Source organism: Delphinapterus leucas, chromosome 12 (genome assembly GCF_059928025.1).
Source record: "Delphinapterus leucas isolate spDelLeu-1000000601 "Yukka" chromosome 12, BTC_Dleu_Yukka2, whole genome shotgun sequence".
Lineage (NCBI taxonomy): Eukaryota > Metazoa > Chordata > Mammalia > Artiodactyla > Monodontidae > Delphinapterus > Delphinapterus leucas.
In genome coordinates this window covers 94,489,538-94,509,043 of record NC_143140.1, presented here as the reverse complement: position 1 = coordinate 94,509,043, position 19,506 = coordinate 94,489,538, and the positions used below count along the sequence as shown (strand labels likewise).

The following is a 19,506-nucleotide window of genomic DNA, read 5'->3' as shown; positions in this document are numbered from 1 at the left end:
ATGATGGTGATGGTGATGATGGTGATGGTGGTGATGATGGTGATGATGGTGATGATGGTGATGGTGGTGATGATGGTGATGGTGATGATGGTGATGGTGGTGATGATGGTGATGGTGATGATGGTGGTGATGATGGTGATGATGGTGATGGTGATGGTGGTGATGATGGTGATGATGGTGATGGTGATGATGGTGATGGTGATGATGGTGATGGTGGTGATGATGGTGATGATATTGATGATGGTGATGGTGGTGATGATGGTGATGATGGTGATGATGGTGATGGTGGTGATGATGGTGATGGTGATGATGGTGATGGTGGTGATGATGGTGATGGTGATGATGGTGGTGATGATGGTGATGGTGGTGATGATGGTGATGATAGTGATGATGGTGATGGTGGTGATGGTGGTGATGGTGATGATGGTGATGATGGTGGTGATGATGGTGATGATGGTGATGATGGTGATGATGGTGATGGTGGTGATGATGGTGATGATGGTGATGGTGGTGATGGTGGTGATGGTGATGATGGTGGTGATGATGGTGATGATGGTGATGATGGTGATGGTGGTGATGATGGTGATGATGGTGATGATGGTGGTGATGGTGATGATGGTGATGGTGATGATGGTGATGGTGATGATGGTGATGGTGGTGGTGATGGTGATGGTGGTGATGGTGATGATGGTGATGGTGATGATGGTGATGGTGGTGGTGATGGTGATGATGGTGGTGGTGGTGATGGTGGTGATGGTGATGGTGATGGTGGTGATGATGGTGATGATGGTGATGATGGTGATGGTGGTGATGATGGTGATGATGGTGATGGTGGTGATGATGGTGATGGTGATGATGGTGATGATGGTGATGGTGGTGATGATGGTGATGATGGTGATGATGGTGATGGTGGTGATGATGGTGATGGTGATGATGGTGATGGTGGTGATGATGGTGATGGTGATGATGGTGATGATGGTGATGGTGGTGGTGATGGTGATGGTGGTGGTGGTGATGGTGGTGATGGTGATGGTGATGGTGATGGTGGTGATGATGGTGATGATGGTGATGGTGATGATGGTGATGGTGGTGATGATGGTGATGGTGGTGATGGTGGTGATGATGGTGATGATGGTGATGGTGGTGATGGTGGTTATGGTGATGGTGGTGATGATGGTGATGATGATGGTTATGGTGATGATGGTGATGATGGTGATGGTGATGATGGTGATGGTGGTAATGGTGATGGTGGTGATGGTGGTGATAATGGTGATGATGGTGGTGATGGTGATGATGGTGATGGTGATGATGGTGATGGTGGTGGTGATGGTGATGATGGTGGTGGTGATGGTGGTGATGGTGATGGTGGTGATGATGGTGATGATGGTGATGGTGATGATGGTGATGGTGGTGATGATGGTGATGATGGTGATGATGGTTATGGTGGTGATGGTGGTGATGGTGATGATGGTGATGATGGTGGTGATGGTGATGATGGTGGTGGTGATGGTGGTGATGGTGATGGTGGTGATGGTGATGGTGGTGATGGTGATGATGGTGGTGGTGATGGTGATGGTGGTGATGGTGATGGTGGTGATGGTGATGGTGGTGATGGTGATGATGGTGGTGGTGATGGTGGTGATGGTGATGGTGATGGTGATGGTGGTGATGATGGTTATGGTGGTGATGGTGATGATGGTGATGATGGTGATGATGGTGATGGTGATGATGGTGATGGATGGTGATGGTGGTGATGGTGATGATGGTGGTGGTGATGGTGGTGATGATGTTGATGGTGATGATGGTGATGGTGGTAATGGTGATGGTGGTGATGGTGATGATGGTGGTGGTGATGGTGGTGATGGTGGTGGTGATGGTGATGGTGGTGATGGTGATGATGGTGGTGGTGATGGTGGCGATGGTGATGGTGATGGTGATGGTGGTGATGATGGTTATGGTGGTGATGGTGATGGTGGTGATGGTGGTGATGATGGTGATGGTGGTGATGGTGATGGTGGTGATGGTGATGGTGGTGATGGTGGTGATGATGGTGATGGTGATGGTGGTGATGGTGATGGTGGTGATGGTGGTGATGATGGTGATGGTGATGATGGTGATGATGGTGATGGTGGTGATGGTGGTGATGATGGTGATGATGGTGATGGTGGTGATGGTGGTTATGGTAATGGTGGTGATGATGGTGATGATGATGGTTATGGTGATGATGGTGATGGTGATGATGGTGATGGTGATGATGGTGATGGTGGTAATGGTGATGGTGGTGATGGTGGTGATAATGGTGATGGTGATGGTGGTGATGATGGTGATGATGGTGATGATGGTGATGGTGGTGATGGTGGTGATGGTGGTGATGATGGTGATGATGGTGTTGATGGTGATGGTGATGATGGTGATGGTGGTGATGATGGTGATGATGGTGATGGTGGTGATGGTGGTGATGGTGATGATGGTGATGGTGGTGATGATGGTGATGATGGTGATGGCGGTGATGGTGGTGATGATGGTGATGATGGTGATGATGGTGATGGCGGTGATGGTGGTGATGATGGTGATGATGGTGATGATGGTGATGGTGATGGTGGTGATGGTGATGATGGTGATGGTGGTGATGATGGTGATGATGGTGATGGTGGTGATGGTGGTGATGGTGGTGATGATGGTGATGATGGTGATGATGGTGATGGTGGTGATGGTGATGATGGTGATGGTGGTGATGGTGGTGATGATGGTGATGGTGATGATGGTGATGGTGGTGATGGTGATGATGGTGATGGTGGTGATGGTGGTGATGATGGTGATGGTGATGATGGTGGTGGTGGTGATGGTGGTGATGATGGTGATGGTGGTGATGGTGATGATGGTGATGGTGGTGATGATGGTGATGGTAGTAAGGAGATTGCCGTGCCTTGAACTTGAATAGGCTAGTGTGTGCATTTACACACTAAATAGAGAACAGATAAACTCTATATTATACTGCAAAAGTGAATTAAAATGGAAAGCTTAATAATGGTCAGCTTGCCCATACATATGAGGTTATTTTGACATGACCTGGGACTTCTGAGCAGGCCCACAATTGCCATAAGCCTCAACGTCAGGGTTTTTCAAAACCAGTTTGAACAGCAACTTGAATTTTGTCATTTATTTAATTCCAAAGAACAGCAATTAACTCGAGTTGATCAAATTGGTGTCCTACATTCTGATCAGCCTGTGTCCATCTGTGACGCCACCCACATGGCCCTGGGCCTTTGCCACTGACTGTGAACGTTCAGCGTGTTGATGTCACTGGCACCCAGATCACAGAACCCTTGTTGTATGCAGTGTCTCTGAAGGATGTCTGTGCACCCTTGGGCCTCCTTAGATGTTTAGTAGGAACTCTGCCTAATGCTCTCATTGTATTAAACTTGTGTTTTCAGTCCTTTCAGGCCTCCTTGGGAAACTTGGAAGATTCGTGTGCTTTTAGAAGATGTCCTGATGAAAAGGGAGGTCCTTCAGATTTCACCAGCCTGGGCGAGTAGAGCAGTGCAGAGCTCCCACCTGCCTGAAGTCATGAGCACGAGTGCCTCCAGGACAAGGGGGTGGGGTCTCCCCCAAGGAGCCTTTCTTGGGATAAGGCCCGTCTCTGCTCCCTGCGGTGAGAACCTGGACTCGCCCCATGCAGTGCTCCGGCTGAACTCGTGCTGTGAGAGGAGGAAGCTGAGAGTCAGGGGCTCGGGTTCAGCCCGGCAGACTCTGCCCCTTGTGTGTAGAATGCCTCTTGGGCCTGCAGTGTCTGTCCGTCTCCCTTTTTTTTTTTTCACAGAATTTGAAAAGTAATTTTATTTATTTTTCTTTATGATCTAGCTTCTTATTTTTTTATTTTTTTTACATCTTTATTGGAGTATAATTGCTTTACAATGGTGTGTTAGTTTCTGCTTTATAACAAAGTGAATCAGTTATACATATACATATATTCCCATATCTCTTCCCTCTTGCGTCTCCCTCCCTCCCACCCTCCCTATCCCACCCCTCCAGGCGGTCACAAAGCACCGAGCTGATCTCCCTGTGCTATGCGGCTGCTTCCCACTAGCTATCTACCTTACGTTTGGTAGTGTATATATGTCCATGCCTCTCTCTCGCTTTGTCACGGCTTACCCTTCCCCCTCCCCATATCCTCAAGTCCATCCTCTATAGGTCTGTGTCTTTATTCCTGTCTTACCCCTAGGTTCTTCGTGACATTTTTTTTTCTTAAATTCCATATAAGACAACCCTCAGAATGGGAGAAAATATTTGCAAATGAAGCAACTGACAAAGGATTAATCTCCAAAATTTATAAGCAGCTCAATAACAAAAAACCAAACAACCCAATCCAAAAATGGGCAGAAGACCTAAATAGACATTTCTCCAAAGAAGATATACAGACTGCCAACAAACACATGAAAGAATGCTCAACATCACTAATCACTAGAGAAATGCAAATCAAAACTACAATGAGGTATCATCTCACACAGGTCAGAATGGCCATCATCAAAAACTCTAGAAACAATAAATGTCCGTCTCCTTTTGATTGAGAATGGTTCACCCCAAATTCCCCCTGGGGAGCCTTCATGGCCTTTTCGGCACTCAGGTCCCCTTTCCTGCTGCAGGGAGTCCAGGGTGGAGAGGAAAGGCCATGGTTCCAGGCCGCCTGCGCTGATGGGAGCAACGTTTCTGCCACGGGGACGTGGAGCTCTCAGTCCTCAGGAACGGCGGCCCTGGAGCCGGGGATCTGAGCCTTCAGGGAAGCCAGGTTTCCAGCGGGGCGAAGGCTATGACCCCTTACCAGCCCTACCCAGCTGAGGTCTGGGGGAAGCATGAGACACACATTCCCCAGAAAAAGCCACAGGGAGCTGTTAGATGTCACATGAGGCCGGGGCAGGGAAGGGGGCTCTGTGTATCCTTCTGCTTTTGCTTGGGGTGTGAAGGGCAGGGAGTGCAGGGAGAGGGCAAGACCAGAAACAGGACAGGCTGGCTTCTCCCAGGGACCCCGCGGGCCGGTTGGGTAACTGTGTGATTCAGAAGAGCCCATGCGTGCCAGATCGAGGGGCCGGTGCGCACTGTTCCTCCTGGGCCGCAGGATGAGGTGTGTAGTCACAGCCCTGGGAGCGTGTCTGTGTGTCTGACAACGCTGGGGCCGGCGTTCGGGCAGTCCGGGAACCCGAGGGACCCCCAGGACTGGAGGGAGGGCGCCGAGGTCAGCCTCCTCCACCTTGGGCCCCCGGTCGCTGCACGCCCCACGCATCCCTGCCCACGAGAAGGGGCCATGCTCGCTGGTGGGTTGGTGTGAGACGAGGCTGAGATGAGCAAAGCCAGGGTCCCCAGTGCAGGCAGCCCTCTCAGGCCAGTCTCTGTTGTGACAAGTCCCAGGTCGAGGGGACCAGACACACACTGGACCCCGCGATGGGGAAGGTATTGGACCCCCGGCTCGCAGCTGCAAACGACTCACGTGCCTTCGGGGCAACTAGCTCCGCCTGGCCTGGGCTCCTTCCAGGGGTCCGGGGTCCCCATCAGGCCTGTGCCTGGTGAGGCTGAGCCCCCAGTCTCACGACCAGCACTTCTGCAGGCCTCCGCTCCCTCTCTCCTGTGAACACGGGAGTCCAAGCCCAGCCACGGCCGACAGGAGAGGAGGAAGCCGACCTTCCCCAGGGGCCCCTCAGGGCCACCACCCAGACGGGCAGCAGGGGGCGGGCCGCTCCACCTCGTCCCCCCCCCCCACCTGCTTACCAGCCTCGTGCTCCTCTGCCTCTGCTAACATCTTGTCATCCTAACCTTCACGGTTGCCATGCCAACGCGTTACCTCTGAAGGCAGTTTCTGGAAAACGTGCCACTTTTGAAAACTGTGCTCAGATCAACTGCTTCCTGTCTGACGGAGCTTCCGTCCCTTCCATCTCCGCCAGCCCGGGGACAGGGAAGGGGGAGCTGTGGCCCAGGGGACGGCAGGGGACATCTGTCTGCACCAGCCTGTCATGGCTCCAGGCCAGCCAGGCAGTCGTCGGCTTGTGTTTGGAAATTCAGCGCGATGCGTGGTTGGCTTCTGTGTGAAGGGCTGAGCGTCTGCGCTCCTGGAGCCGGCCCTCGCCAGGGCCTGGTGCCCTTGACCTGCAGCTGCTCACGTGTCCCCTCAGCTCTCCCTCTGGCCCGGGGGTCTCTCTGAGGCTAGGACTCTGTCTCCTGCAAACCTGCGTCCCCCAAGGTGCTGTGGAGGCTGCAAACGCTGACCCAAAGGCAAGCAAACTGGAAAAGTAAGGAATTCATCTGTGCGGATTTGTTTCTCCCGTTCCAGCCTTTAGAGTTCAGCAGTGCAGTAGGAGGTGGAAAAGAGGCCACATGAGAAGCAGTAACAGAGATACAATATTCTGGGGAAAGCTGGCTCTCTGAACAGCAAGGAAAGCCAAGTACACACAAAAATGACAAACGAGGCTTATTCACAGACAGCTGTTGTCCCCCAAAAGCTGTGTCATGCTGCCGTCTCGTTCACGTACACAGCTCGGCCCAAAATGCAGTGAAAGAAAATGTCATCTAGGGCTACTTGGTGCTGTGTTTCAGCAACGAGGGCAAAAGTGCACTGGTCTTTGACAAATAACCGTTCCCCTCCATGGAGGAGATAAACAATTGTTCGTAAAATAAACAAGCAGAGGCCGGTGAAGTCTCCTCCGCTAAACACCACCACAGGCAGCTGCTGCCTCCACGGGCATGTGGCTTTGCAAGTCAGTCAGGTCTCTGAGCATCAACTCAGCCCCCGCGGCCTCCCTGTGAGTCCAAGGAGGCTCGTGGAAAGGGCGGCAAGAACGGGGGGCACCGGTGGCCCCTGGGTCTCCTTCGTCTTTGAGCTTGGTCTACACGGGAACATCGCAGACACGGTGCCATGGAAACAGGGGCGTGAACGCACTTGCTCCCTGGTCACGTGCAGGACTGGGGGGCGCTGGAGAGTTCTGTTCGGGACAAATAGAGGAGGGAAGTGCTGCTTTGTGAAGGAGATGGTGGAGTTCCCGCGGAAATGCCAGCCCGTCACCAAGGCTCAGCTCTGATGCCCACGTGGTCCGGGAGTGGAGAGTGGGGTCCTGCCGCGGGGTCCCTGGTGGCCGGACAGCAAGGGCAGGGCTGGACTGGACAGGGTCAGACTGCCAGCAGGTGCTCACCCAGCATGACGTGCATGAGCATGTTTAGGAATAGAGAACTTTCTAGAACGTGAGGTGCCCATGCAACTGCTGCTTTGTCCTGTGGCACACGTTCTCCGTTTGCTCGAGAACACCGGCGGAAGAGTCCCGGGAGCGGTGATGACCCCACCAGTGGGTGGGGTCATATCCTCCGGCCGCAAAGCCCACTGGCCTCTTCACCCCTGTGAAAGCCTCAGGGCCTCACGGGAGGCGCGTGGGGTCTGGCAGAGCTGACGGAGCCCCGCGTCCCTTCCCCAGCCTGGCCCTGCAGGCTGGAAGGAAGAGAACGGGGTGCGGGGAAGGCAGGGCCACCTCGAGGAGGGATGACAGGCCGCTTGTTCCTTAGGGTGGGTTTCCCCTGACAAGAGCCTGATACGTCTATGCTTTGGAGGACGTATCGCCCCCAAAACCCTTCCGTGCACATAACCTGACTCGGTTCTCACAGAGGTCCTGAGAGGGAAAGGCCGCCAGACGCAGGGGGAGAGCGGAAGACCGAACGTGCAAACCCTCGTCCTAGTGAGAGGACAAGCCAACGGGAGCCGGACTCCGACCTCAAGGCTCAGACCGCGGCCACTGACCGGCCTGGACCGGGCAGCAGGACGTGGCCATGGGCGCTGGCACCCCGCAGCCTTGTGTGCGCACGAGGTCCCGGCGAGGCCTCCCGTGCACATCCTCCCTCGGGGCATGGCTCCTCCCCTGCACCCTGTGACAGCGCCCCGTGGAGCCTGGATGAAGTGCAGGGGGCTAGCGGAGTAACGACAGCAGCACCCAGCCGGTTCTGTGGCCGCATCGCCCTTATTTGGGAGGCGGGGTTGGATCCCAGAGGTGCCCTTCTCTGCAGCTTGGTGGTTGGAGTGGCTCGTGCGTCCCGGGGTGTGGATGACCCCTGTCCTCTCCCGACGCTGGAAGGGAGGTAATGAGACGGAAGGCCGAGGTGACCGGGGGCGCCGGCTTTAAGCTCCTTGGAGGGCAGCCAGGGCCCCTGGGGAGGGGGCGAGCCCAGCTCCCAGTCGCAGTGCAGGCTGAAACACTAGTCACTTCCTCTGGACTGGGCGGGAGGGGACCTGCGGGTGGAGAAGGGTTGGCTTGTCGCCGACCCCTCTTCCTTGGTGATCAGCAAGCCCTGCGGACAAGGGCACGGCCCCAGGAGGGATCTCGCAGCGTTACCTGACCTCCTGCAGTCCAGACCCACTGGGAACCCACTCCCAGAGACCCTCAGCAGCTCTGAAGAGCACGATGCCCCCACCGGCCTCGCACTTGCCAGCTCTGGAGGGGCCGTAGGTTCTGACGCAGACACAGCGGGTGGCCCGGCCCCAGAAGAGAGGGGACTGTCGGGCACGTCCAGGCAACAGCCGCTCCGTGGAGCTTCTGTCATGGATCTAACAGGGGTGAGCGTGAGGGCCCCTCCAGGGCTGTGTGCAGTGAGCTGGTGCCCCCCCGAGTGCGAGCGACCAGGCGGTGATGCGTTCTCTAAGAGCTCAGCGTCGCGGAGCGTCTGGGGCCCCTCACACCGCAAGGTTAATCTCCAGGATTTGCGCGCAGTTGAACCTTTGCACCAGGAGAGGCACCAGACCTTGAGAGAAGTGAACCACGGTGCACAGTCCCGGAGTGAGGCCGAGCCTGCGGGAGGGTCTTCCTGCTGGGCTCCAGCTGGACAGGAGGAGGCTGGACCCTCGGGACTTGAACGTGAGCCTGCCTGGACCTGAGTCCTGGCTCCACACCGGGGCGAGCTCTGAGTCCCTGACTGTGCTTTGCTTCTACTTGCTATTATTATTATTATTATGTCCCATCTCCAGAGAGAAGAGCCTGCTTCTGCATAAAACGTAACAAGGAAGTAGAAGGACAGAAGAAGCGGCGGCAGGGACCACCCAGCCTCCGGATGAGAAGACAGCGCGCAGCATGCTCCGTCCACGGGCCAGGCACCGCTGGTGTTGGCTCTAACCCTCTAAGAACCAGCACAGGACAGAAACAGGCCGGCACACAGTGACGGTGTCGGGTAATAAAAACGCATCTATTGAACCGGGGATTTTCAGTCTTTCTTGGGAAGAACAGATGGGACTTTCCTGGATGTTTTTTCATCTCTAAGAACAGTCCCTGGCACTTCCTTCAAGGCTTTGAAAGGGGAATCTTTGGTGGAATGTTGAGCACCACGCCTGGAAAAAAAGAAGTTGATCAGTAAGATTAGGTCCTTTCTTTCTTCATGTAACTCCTGGAGAAACTGAACCATGAAGTGGGTAAGGCTCATAGAAATTAGCCAGTTTGGCCATTGCCAGTCAATGGGCCCCAGAAGAATCCAGAATCACACCCGCGCCTCCCGGTCCCACCCTGAGCTCCACTGTCACAGTGACCCCCGAGCCCTGCATCGCCTGTGCCGTTATCAGCAGAGGTGCCATTGAACGTGGTGATGCTCCCTTCCGCTGTGTGCTCTCAGTGTGCTGTATCCACAGGAACCAGCAGTGCATGGAGCCGGGTCTCAGGTGGCTGGCCCATGAGGAAGAGCCGAGAGAGTGGGGGCCCAAGGCCCATGTCCAGTCAGCAGGCCTGCCTAAGAAAGCCCTTTACTGGGCGTCCAGGGTCGGAGAGTCAATCCAGAGCCCCTCTGCCAAAGGAAGAGACGAGAAGACAAAAAGAACCACCGAGGACAGGCTCCTGCCATCGGGAAATGCCCAGTCTCTCGGAGATGTGCCCCTTCGTGCACATGATGGAGGGATGTCCGCGAGTGGAAGATGGATCCCACTCGACAGCAGCAGCAGTGGGCATGCCGAGCAGTCGGCCGTCTCAGGTGGACGGGGGTCCACAGCTGTTGTCGCCTGCCGCGTGAAGAGGGCGGCGTGGGCTCTGAAAGTGGCCAGATAAACCCTGGTCTCAGCCGTTCTGCCCTGTCTCAGGGCTCTGCGGCCTCTCCCTTTGGGGATGTGGTAGACGTTTGGGTCTACAAGCACCGTTTTTGAAAGAGCTCTTTGTTTATCGTGAAACCACCAGACGTCCAACCAGTCTCTGGGACCACAGGCCACCCGAGGGACACCTGGCCGCCTTCCCGACCCCTGTGGGATCCCTGCTCATTTCCATCAGATCAGAGCCACACAGACGTCTCCCAAAGAACAAGGTCCTTCATGTCCTGAGACTGAACACCTATTTGGAACGTTTCCTCTTAGCAACAGTCATCATATCGTCACATGGAATCGCAGCCTCCACCTCTGCTGACATGTGAATATTCCTGACAAATGTGCTGGAACCACAGAGCAGAACAGCATGGGGTTCAGACCCTAGACTCGGGTACCTGCCCTGCTGCTAAAGAGCCCAACATCCTTGGAGACGCGCTTCCAACCTCAGCTTCTCCCTGGAAAAAACGGAGAAGCAAACTACATATGCTTGCTTTAAGCTTTAAACCTGTCAAGATATATGAGCTTATCCTTTGTAAAACTGTAAAACAGTGTACAAGTATAACTTTTACTGTAGTATAACACACCCAGATGAAAATAAGTGTTGTTAAGGCAATTTTGTGAGAAGACATACTGTGGGCATCTAAGTTAACTGTCGGGAGGGTCCCCCTGGTATAGCATCTTAGGAGGGATTCTTTAACTCAGAACTTTAAAGGAATGACTCATTCTGCAAAAGGAAAATACGTCCTTTACTCCATCTACTTATTTTGCACGAGTGTTAGGGACTTAAGATTTGTATGCTTCCGAAATTCGTATTCATATGTTGAAGCCCTAACACCCACTGTGGCTGTCTTTGGAGATGGGGTTTCTAAGGAAGTAATAGGGGTTAAATGAGGTCATATGAGTGGGTCCCTGATCCAAGAGTGTTAGTGTCCTCATAGGAGGAGACACCAGAGAGTCTCTCTCTCCACACAAGGAAGAGGTCATGCAAGGACATGTGGAGAAGACGGCCATCTGCAGGCCAGGAGGGGAGCCTTTACCAGGTACCTTGACCCTGGACGTCCAGCCTCCAGACTGTGAGAATAAATGTCTGTCGTTTAAGCTGCCCAGTCTTTTTGTTACGGCAGCCCGAGCTGACTCATGTAACAGGTGTTTTAAATGATAAGTCACAGAAGGAGAAGGGAAACCTGTGAGAAAATATGGGTTTACATGAGGCAAGTGCAGGTGACTCAGGATCACACACAAAGTGCTTGTGATATAAGTGACACAGCCCGGGACATTCTGCACGGCCACCCAGCCCTTCTCCCACTCCTAGGTCCAGGCTTGGAGCTGAACTGGGGGGCTGGTATGGCGCTAACTCCCGCCTGGCATCACGCTGACGACATCCCCATTAAACGGTTTAGGAGACATCCTCCGACATCAGTGCCCTGGTCTAACCAGACTGCCACTTCCTTGGGGCACTGATTGCACTGTGTTTATCTCTGACACCCTGGGATTTTCAAAGTTCCTGACACACAGTCAGTACCATATGAATACTGTGAATTTCAACTTTCTTAACTGCTTCTAACATGATTCTCTCTCATCCTAACCTTAAAGGTTGCCATTAATTCCCATTAGACTATCCGACCACCAGATAGTGATTTGAAAATACTGCATTCATTTTGTGAGTTTTTGGCTCACACAGACGGTGTATTTCTGTAAAACTTTATCATAACTCTGCATTTCATTCGGTGTATTTCCAGTGAGGCACCTTGAAGTCTTTTTTGTCCTCTGGGCAAGGCTGTGCAGACTTTCCATTAACTTCACAGTGAGGGGGAACAATTTCTCAGCTTTCGTGTATTTGAAGTTGTTTACACCCTGCAAACCTTTCTCTTCTCCCTGAATGTCTGAGGGATTCATCTATGTGCCCCCGACACCACCAGTGGCCCAGGGTTTATGCTCGATCCCAGGGAGCACATGAAAGGGATCCAACGGTCTGAAGAAAAATTGACATTCATGGGGGAAAGGCCTTCCTCCCCTGCATCTCAGGGTCAGGAATCCAAGGGCAAACGGAGAAGCCCAGCGTCCGGCTATGCACCTGCTCTGAGCCTGGCCAGAACTGGCGGGTGTAAGATGGGCAGGTGGAGAACATGCCAGGGTAGGACCGCCATGACCCACCTGTGCTTCATCACTTGTGTTTACATCACTGAGGTTTCCATTCCTTCCACACCCCAACCAAGGACGCCCAGGTGTGTCTGCCCCCGGTCCTGAGCCCGTCTTTGGGCAGGTGGGCCCGAGCCTCCCTGGCCCCTGCAACAGGCCCTGACCAGCCCAGTGCACTGCCCATCTTCTCCTTCCCAGGCCACAGCCCGCTCTCCCGGCCTTTGCTGTGGGATTGCGCAGGCCGCCGCAGAGGATGTCTGTGAGGCCCCCCAGCAGCAACACAGAGCCCCCTCTCTCCCGCACACGCATGTGCACACACGTGTGCTCCAGCACACATGCGCTCAGAAGCAACACTCCATCGCTGCCCGTGTGCATCCCTCCCTCCCTGGAGAGATGACCACTGGCATGGGGCTGCTTCAAGAGCTGGTGAGCTCGAGTGACGTCAGCGCCTCTTTCCAGGCCGCAGAGGGATGCTGCGTCTGCATGTGGCTGGCCCATCTGCTCTGCTTCTGTTCTGGTTTCCTCGGCCAAGGTGCTGCTCGGGCCCAGCAGGAGACCTCAGGTTGCTCCTGGATCAGAGGGCAGAGTGAGTGTCCACGGCTGACACCTGTCAGATGACAGTCCAGAGCTCCTAACTGCAGGGGCACCAGGGTCCCAGGAGTAGGTGGAAGGGCCTGGGCACGGTCACCCTCCCCACCCATGGTCCCACCAGGGACCTGTGCACCTTCATGCTCCTGGTGCCCCAGCCCCACACAAGGCCTGGAGCACAGCGAGCTTCAGAGAACTGACCCTTTACTCTGAAACCCGAGCTGGAGTCTGGAGCCACGCAGGCAGGAGGTGCTGTAATTACATGGTTATCACACCTCAGAAAGGGGGACAACCGGGCGGGGGGTGGGAGCTGGTGGAAGTGCCGACTCTGACCCTGCTCCTGTGGCAGCTCTGGGGGAAGCGTGGACGACTGCCTGTGAGCCAGGCCCCTGGGGTCCCTGTGTTCCAGGTGCAGAAGGACGTTAGGAGTTTATGCCAGCACGTAGGTCCCCACAGTGCCTCCCAAACCACCAGTCGCCTTAGGGTGTCACACACTTTGTAGCTCAAAACTCTCTGGGAATTCTTTTGGAAAAGAAAGAACACTTTCTTCTGGCTATGTGGCCAGCACAATATGTCTTAGATAGAAAATGTCTCTCTTCCTACTTCATGCTGTCTTGCTCCACGGTGTCAAAATTTTAATTCTGAAATTGGATTTTTCCTTCTACAATCAGGCAGAATTTGTTTGGAACTTTTGGGGTAAAGTGAACGATAATGCTGGATAGTATACTTTTTGGTGAAAATCCAGAAATAAGACTGGGTTACCTTGGTGGTTCACACACCGTCCTGAAGTCACGTCCGGAAAGTGTGTGTGGGGAGATTCCAGACATGTTTTAAGCTCTGGAAACAAGACTGCTGTAAGTGAGGGCCTTGCCGAGGTAACTACTTCAAAAGCCAGCATTGCTTGGATATAAATGTCATGGAATCTGCTTCAGAAACACAACCAGTTACCGCTTTAGAGCTACTTCCTATAAATCCATACTTTGACAAAATGCAGAAATAATGCTCTTTTCTGAAATTTTAATAAAGCATTGCAGCTAGCCGCCAGGGACCCTCTCAGGCCCAGGAACATTTTGAAAAAAGTTAAATAGGGAAGGCTCTGTCTCTGGAAGATTGCCAAAGCAAGACAATGACTCCTTCACCCAAGATCATCGAAACTCGGCTGGGATTTCTCCCTGCTCTGATACCAGGAAACTTATTTTTAGAAGAGGAAAGAGTATGTGGGAGGTGGGGAGGGAGGGAGGGCTGGGGGATGGGGCCGGGAGCAACTGGTTCTCCAGGAAAATATACGTGTGTGTGTGTGTGTGTGTGTGTGTGTGTCTGTGTGTCTGTGCATATGCATGTATGTGTGTGTCTAAAATCTTTCTGATAGAAAGGATGTGAAATACATAACTTAGAAATAAAGATGACTGTACACTGCTCTGTATCATAAGTCAACTGATTCCCACAGGATGCTTCAGGTGATTTCTGCCAAACTCTTGTGTCTGCAGACAGTCTCTGGGTGCAGTGCAACCAGGATTTGACAAATGGAGCTGCTTTCTCAATCTGCTCACTTTCTCAATGAATTTGCCATCATTAAATCTGATATGTGATCTACTCAAATGGTTTCTCACTCTCAATGTGTCCAAATTCTATTGATTAAAATGAGACCTCTCTCAGCTTCAGCACTCCCGATGGGGATAGTGCTGTCTTTTTTAGCTTTTGGCACTGTTGCAGGGCTAAGAACAATGTTCAACTCTACATTATTTCATCATGACTGTGATGAACAATTATTTTGAAAAGTCACCCCAAGTTAACAGTTGGCTGTGTGAGCTGGTACCAGTGAAACTGTGGTGTGTCCAGAATGGGGGGTGTGGGCAGCCAGGCTGGGCCAGTACCGAGTTCTGTAATTCCCTGGGAGGTTTAGGGCTGCCTCACAGGAAAGAAATCTCAGTTTTCTGGACTTGGGTGAACTTGCTGTTGTATCAAGGAGTTCAGCTCATCTCGCCCCCACTTTAGGGAGATGAAGGACGAATGTGAGGGTCAGTATCCTGGGAGTGTCCTGCTGGCTCACAGGACTCTTGGGATAGGTTTGGGACAATCAGAAAGAGATTTACCCTATTGTCCCCTTTCTAGTTTAACTCCTGATAATTAAACAAAATAAGGGCATTCTTGAAATTTACAGAGAAGCTGGATCCATCGGCGGCCCCTGGGAACCAGGGTGAGTTGTTCAGCTCATTTAATAAATATTCATATAGGGCTTCCCTGGTGGCGCAGTGGTTGAGAGTCCGCCTGCCGATGCAGGGGACACGGGTTCGTGCCCCGGTCCGGGAAGATCCCACATAACGCGGAGCGGCTGGGCCCGTGAGCCATGGCCGCTGAGCCTGAGCGTCCGGAGCCTGTGCTCTGCAACGGGAAAGGCCACAGCAGTGAGAGGCCCGTGTACTGCAGAAGAAAGAAAAAAAAAAGCCAAGGTTTGCAATTTGTCCTTTTCCTCTTAATCAGAAACACTGTTTTTAGCAATTCATTGGTGGACACGCTAGATTTTCACATTCTCTTTATTAAACATCAATGCACTGATAAACATTTCTTGTTTGGGTTTCAGAGAGCTTGCTCCGTGTGGGGAAGACCAGCCTCATCAGTGGTGGTCAGGACTGAAGTATGTGCAGGCTGTGTGGGCGTCCAGAAAGGAGGACCACATGGGGATGGGGCCAGGAGGTGCTCAGGGGACCGGGGGGCGCAGGAAGTGGATTAAGGTAGATATTTGGCTTTTGGGGAACAAAGACAATGGCTGGTTGAAAAGGTCGGAGTGTTTCTTCCGAGACAGTGAGAGATAAAACAGCACTTCCTGCAGTGATCAGGGGGACCATGGCCTCTGTCTCCTGGCTTTCAATTTACCTGGTGTTCCCCCTACCTCCCTGCCCAGCTTTCTCTCCCTGCAGCTCAGTAAAAGACTCCATCTAGTAACGCAAGCCAGAAACTTCTTGCTGCTCTTGTCTCTGATTCTACCTCCAGAGCTAGCTGACCGTTTATCCTTCCATCCGTCAGTCCATCCATCCAGCCACCCCACAGGCATTTTTGAGGACCTTCTATGTGCCCCTGTGGCAGGTACTAGGGATGCAGTTGTGAGCAGAAACGGACAGCCTCCATCACTCACACAGTTTGCTGGTGAGTGCAGGGGCAGACAATCAGATAACCACAGTACGTGATGTTGAATTAGCTACTGCGGCAAACGTTTTGAAGGAAAGGACCACAATTCTAGGAAAGCGTGTAATAGGAATTTTTTTTTTAACATCTTCATTGGAGTATAATTGCTTTACAGTGGTGTGTTAGTTTCTGCTTTATAACAAAGTGAATCAGTTACACATATACATATGTCCCCATATCTCTTCCCTCTTGCGTCTCCCTCCCTCCCACCCTCCCTATCCCACCCCTCCAGGCGGTCACAAAGCACCGAGCTGATCTCCCTGTGCTATGCGGCTGCTTCCCACTAGCTATCTACCTTACGTTTGGTAGTGTTTATATGTCCATGCTACTCTCTCACTTTGTCCCAGCTTACCCTTCCCCCTCCCCGTGTCCTCAAGTCCATTCCCTAGTAGGTCTGTGTCTTTATTCCCATCTTACCCCTAGGTTCTTCATGACATTTTCTTTTTCTTAGATTCCATATATATGTGTTAGCATATGGTATTTGTCTTTCTCTTTCTGAATTACTTCACTCTGTATGACAGACTCTAGGTCCATCCACCTCACTACAAATAACTCAATTTCGTTTCTTTTTATGGCTGAGTAATATTCCATTGTATATATGTGCCACATCTTCTTTATCCATTCATCCGATGATGGACACTTAGGTTGTTTCCATGTCCTGGCTATTGTAAATAGAGCTGAAATGAATGTTTTGGTACATGGCTCTTTTTGAATTTTGGTTTTCTCAGGGTATATGCCCAGTAGTGGGATTGCTGGGTCCTATGGTAGTTCTATTTGTAGTTTTTTAAGGAACCTCCATACTGTTCTCCATAGTGGCTGTACCAATTCACATTCCCACCAGCAGTGCAAGAGTGTTCCCTTTTCTCCACACCCTCTCCAGCATTTATTGTTTCTAGACTTTTTTATAATGGCCATTCTGACCGGTGTGAGATGATATCTCATTGTAGTTTGGATTTGCGTTTCTCTAATGATTAATGACGTTGAGCATTCTTTCATGTGTTTGTTGGCAATCTGTATATCTTCAAACTCTTAGAGGAAAACATAGGCAGAACACTCTATGACATAAATCACAGCAAGATCCTTTTTGACACACCTCCTAGAGAAATGGAAATGAAAACAAAAATAAACAAATGCGACCTAATGAAACTTCAAAGCTTTTGCACAGCAAAGGAAACCATAAACAAGACCAAAAGACAACCCTCAGAATGGGAGAAAATATTTGCAAATGAAGCAACTGACAAAGGATTAATCTCCAAAATTTACAAGCAGCTCATGCAGCTCAATAACAAAAAAACAAACAACCCAATCCAAAAATGTGCCGACGACCTAGAAAGCATGTAACAGGAATTTGACTATGCCCTCCTCCCTGGAGCAAAAGATGAATGACCTGGGGGCTGATGGAGAATAAGAGTAGCTTCATGAAAGGCTGAGAGAAGGCAGAGCATCCCAGATGAAGAATTAAGTGCAAAGACGTTAGGTTGCAGGAAAGTGACAAGGAGCCTGAAGTCGGTTCAGTGCAGGGGGCGTCAGAGAGCAGAGTGCAGAGTCGGTTGAGAAGCGTCTGGAAGGAAAACGGCCAGACCAGCCAGGGCCTTGGAGGTTGGGTTAAGGGTCTTTGGGTTTTATGCGAAGAAAAGGAGTCATGAGATGCTCCTGAAGCACTTTTGCCCAGAGGCTCATGACATGTTAACTACAACATTTAGATGCTTTCGCTCTATTTTACAGAAAACCTGCATCAAACTGGTTTAGGAAATCCGAGTGGGTGAGCTTGTTGGTTCATGTAACTTGAGGAAGGCTCCATCTAGGCTGCAACAGTGTGGCCTGGTTTGTGTTGTACCCTGGGCTCGGCTCCTTGGAGTTCTTTCCAGGATCCTGATGGAGGGAGGAAGGGAGACGACGGCTTGTTCAAAGATGGCCATCTGGGTACAAGCTCTGTTTTCTTGGCCAGTGGGGAAGAAAAATTCTGCTTCCTGGAGAATTTTCAAAAAGTCCCAGAATCTAGATTAAATAATCTCAGTTGATCTGTCTTTGGATGCACGCCTGACTTGAAAGAATCCTTGTGGGCAAAATGCACGTTGGTCTACGGGGTCCATCCCGCCGACCCTCGAGCGTGGCTGGGCATCTGGGTCGCTGTTTGGAAGGGTCTAGAACGTGGATGTGGAGGGACAAGCAATTCATGTCCCCTAAAACCACTCTGGCCGTGGCACCCCGGGTGGTATAGAAAGGAACAAAGTGGTGTGGAGTGAGCAGTCAGGAGGGTGGGCAGTGGCCTTGAGGAGGCCTTGATGGACAAGAGTGGCGGCAGTGAAGATGGAGAGAAATGGGTGAATTCCAGAGATATGCGGGAGAGAAGCAGACTCTGAAGACAGATCGGACGTGAGGCTGTAAGAGGAGCCCTCGCTGGGCTGCAGAGCTGTATTGATGCTGGTGCTGGGGACCAACTCAGAGAGCCCTGGAAGACGGTCTGGAAGGGGAGGTGGAGTTTATTCCTTTTATCTTGAATTTGAGTTACGATGTCCAAGTGGAAATGCAGTTAGAGACACAGATGGATGTTGAGCTCATCAAAGGGGTCTGGGCTGGAGATAAGAATCTGAAATTCATCTTCAGTTGAAGGCTGACTGGAGTTGGGGTCACAGATGAGATTTCTCAGGGAGAGAGTTCAGGATGAGAAGAAAAGAATTAGCAGGAACAAGCCTTAGGAATCCCAGCACTTAATAGCCAGGGAGAGGAAGATGGGTCAGGAAGGAAGCAGACAATGGGCAGCCAGGGATGTCTCTGAAATCACAGGAGACAGTGGGGAGGGTGACAGGTCTTTGTCCTGGGTACACCCAGAGTGTCCCCAGAATATCTTACAAATGCACATTTGCTCAGTCACTGTCTGGCAGTATCACCCTGACCTCCCCTTTCTGCATGGCATCTACCAGTCACTTTGCCCTCTGCACCCAGGTAGATATTTTCCCTGAAAGCCAAGTCCTGACAACTTTACCCCAATACCTCATCCTATTATTAAGTTCCCTTCCTTCCCACTACACCTTCCTAGCTCCATCCATCTGCTCTCTCCTGGCCTATTGCAATCAATCCTCTTCTATTTTTTGGCCACTTCATGCATCATGCAGGAACTTAGTCCCCCGACCAGGGATCAAACCCGTGCCCCCTGCAGTGGAAGCATGGAGTCTTAACCACTGGACGTCCAGGGAAGGCCCTGCAATCAGTCCTCTTAACCTGGGGGCCCTGCTGGGGTTTCCTTCTGTCCCTTGAGCTTGGACCTTCCAGACTGCGTCTTCCTTGAACTTTCTGTGCTGCCCTTCATTCTCTCCCCCGTTCTGGGTCTGGTTTGCCCAGTTGCCATACTGTTTCTTATCAGCTCCATCCAGCCCCCGGGCTGTCCTGGTGGAGGAGGCCACAGGTCTTTCACTTCTATTCTACTTAAGGTGGTTCCTGTTTCCTGAGCCACGGGATAAGCATGAGGTGTTTCCTGTTTTTCAGGAGTGGATGGCGGCTGGGGGATGAGGCTGTAT

General features: G+C 52.0%; 1 protein-coding gene across 1 annotated transcript in view; it reads right to left on the bottom strand.

Moving 5' to 3' along the window:
* Positions 1–7,571: 7,571 nt before the first annotated feature.
* Positions 7,572–19,506, bottom strand: part of LOC149747928 (uncharacterized) — a 28,418-nt gene continuing 16,483 nt past the window's right edge. The window contains exons 3-5 of the mRNA XM_089921686.1: positions 8,361–8,572; positions 7,759–7,918; positions 7,572–7,643 (exon numbers count right to left, since the gene is read on the bottom strand). Coding sequence (XP_089777812.1) covers positions 7,572–7,643; positions 7,759–7,918; positions 8,361–8,572 — 444 coding nt within the window. The remainder of the gene's footprint in view (positions 7,644–7,758; positions 7,919–8,360; positions 8,573–19,506) is intronic.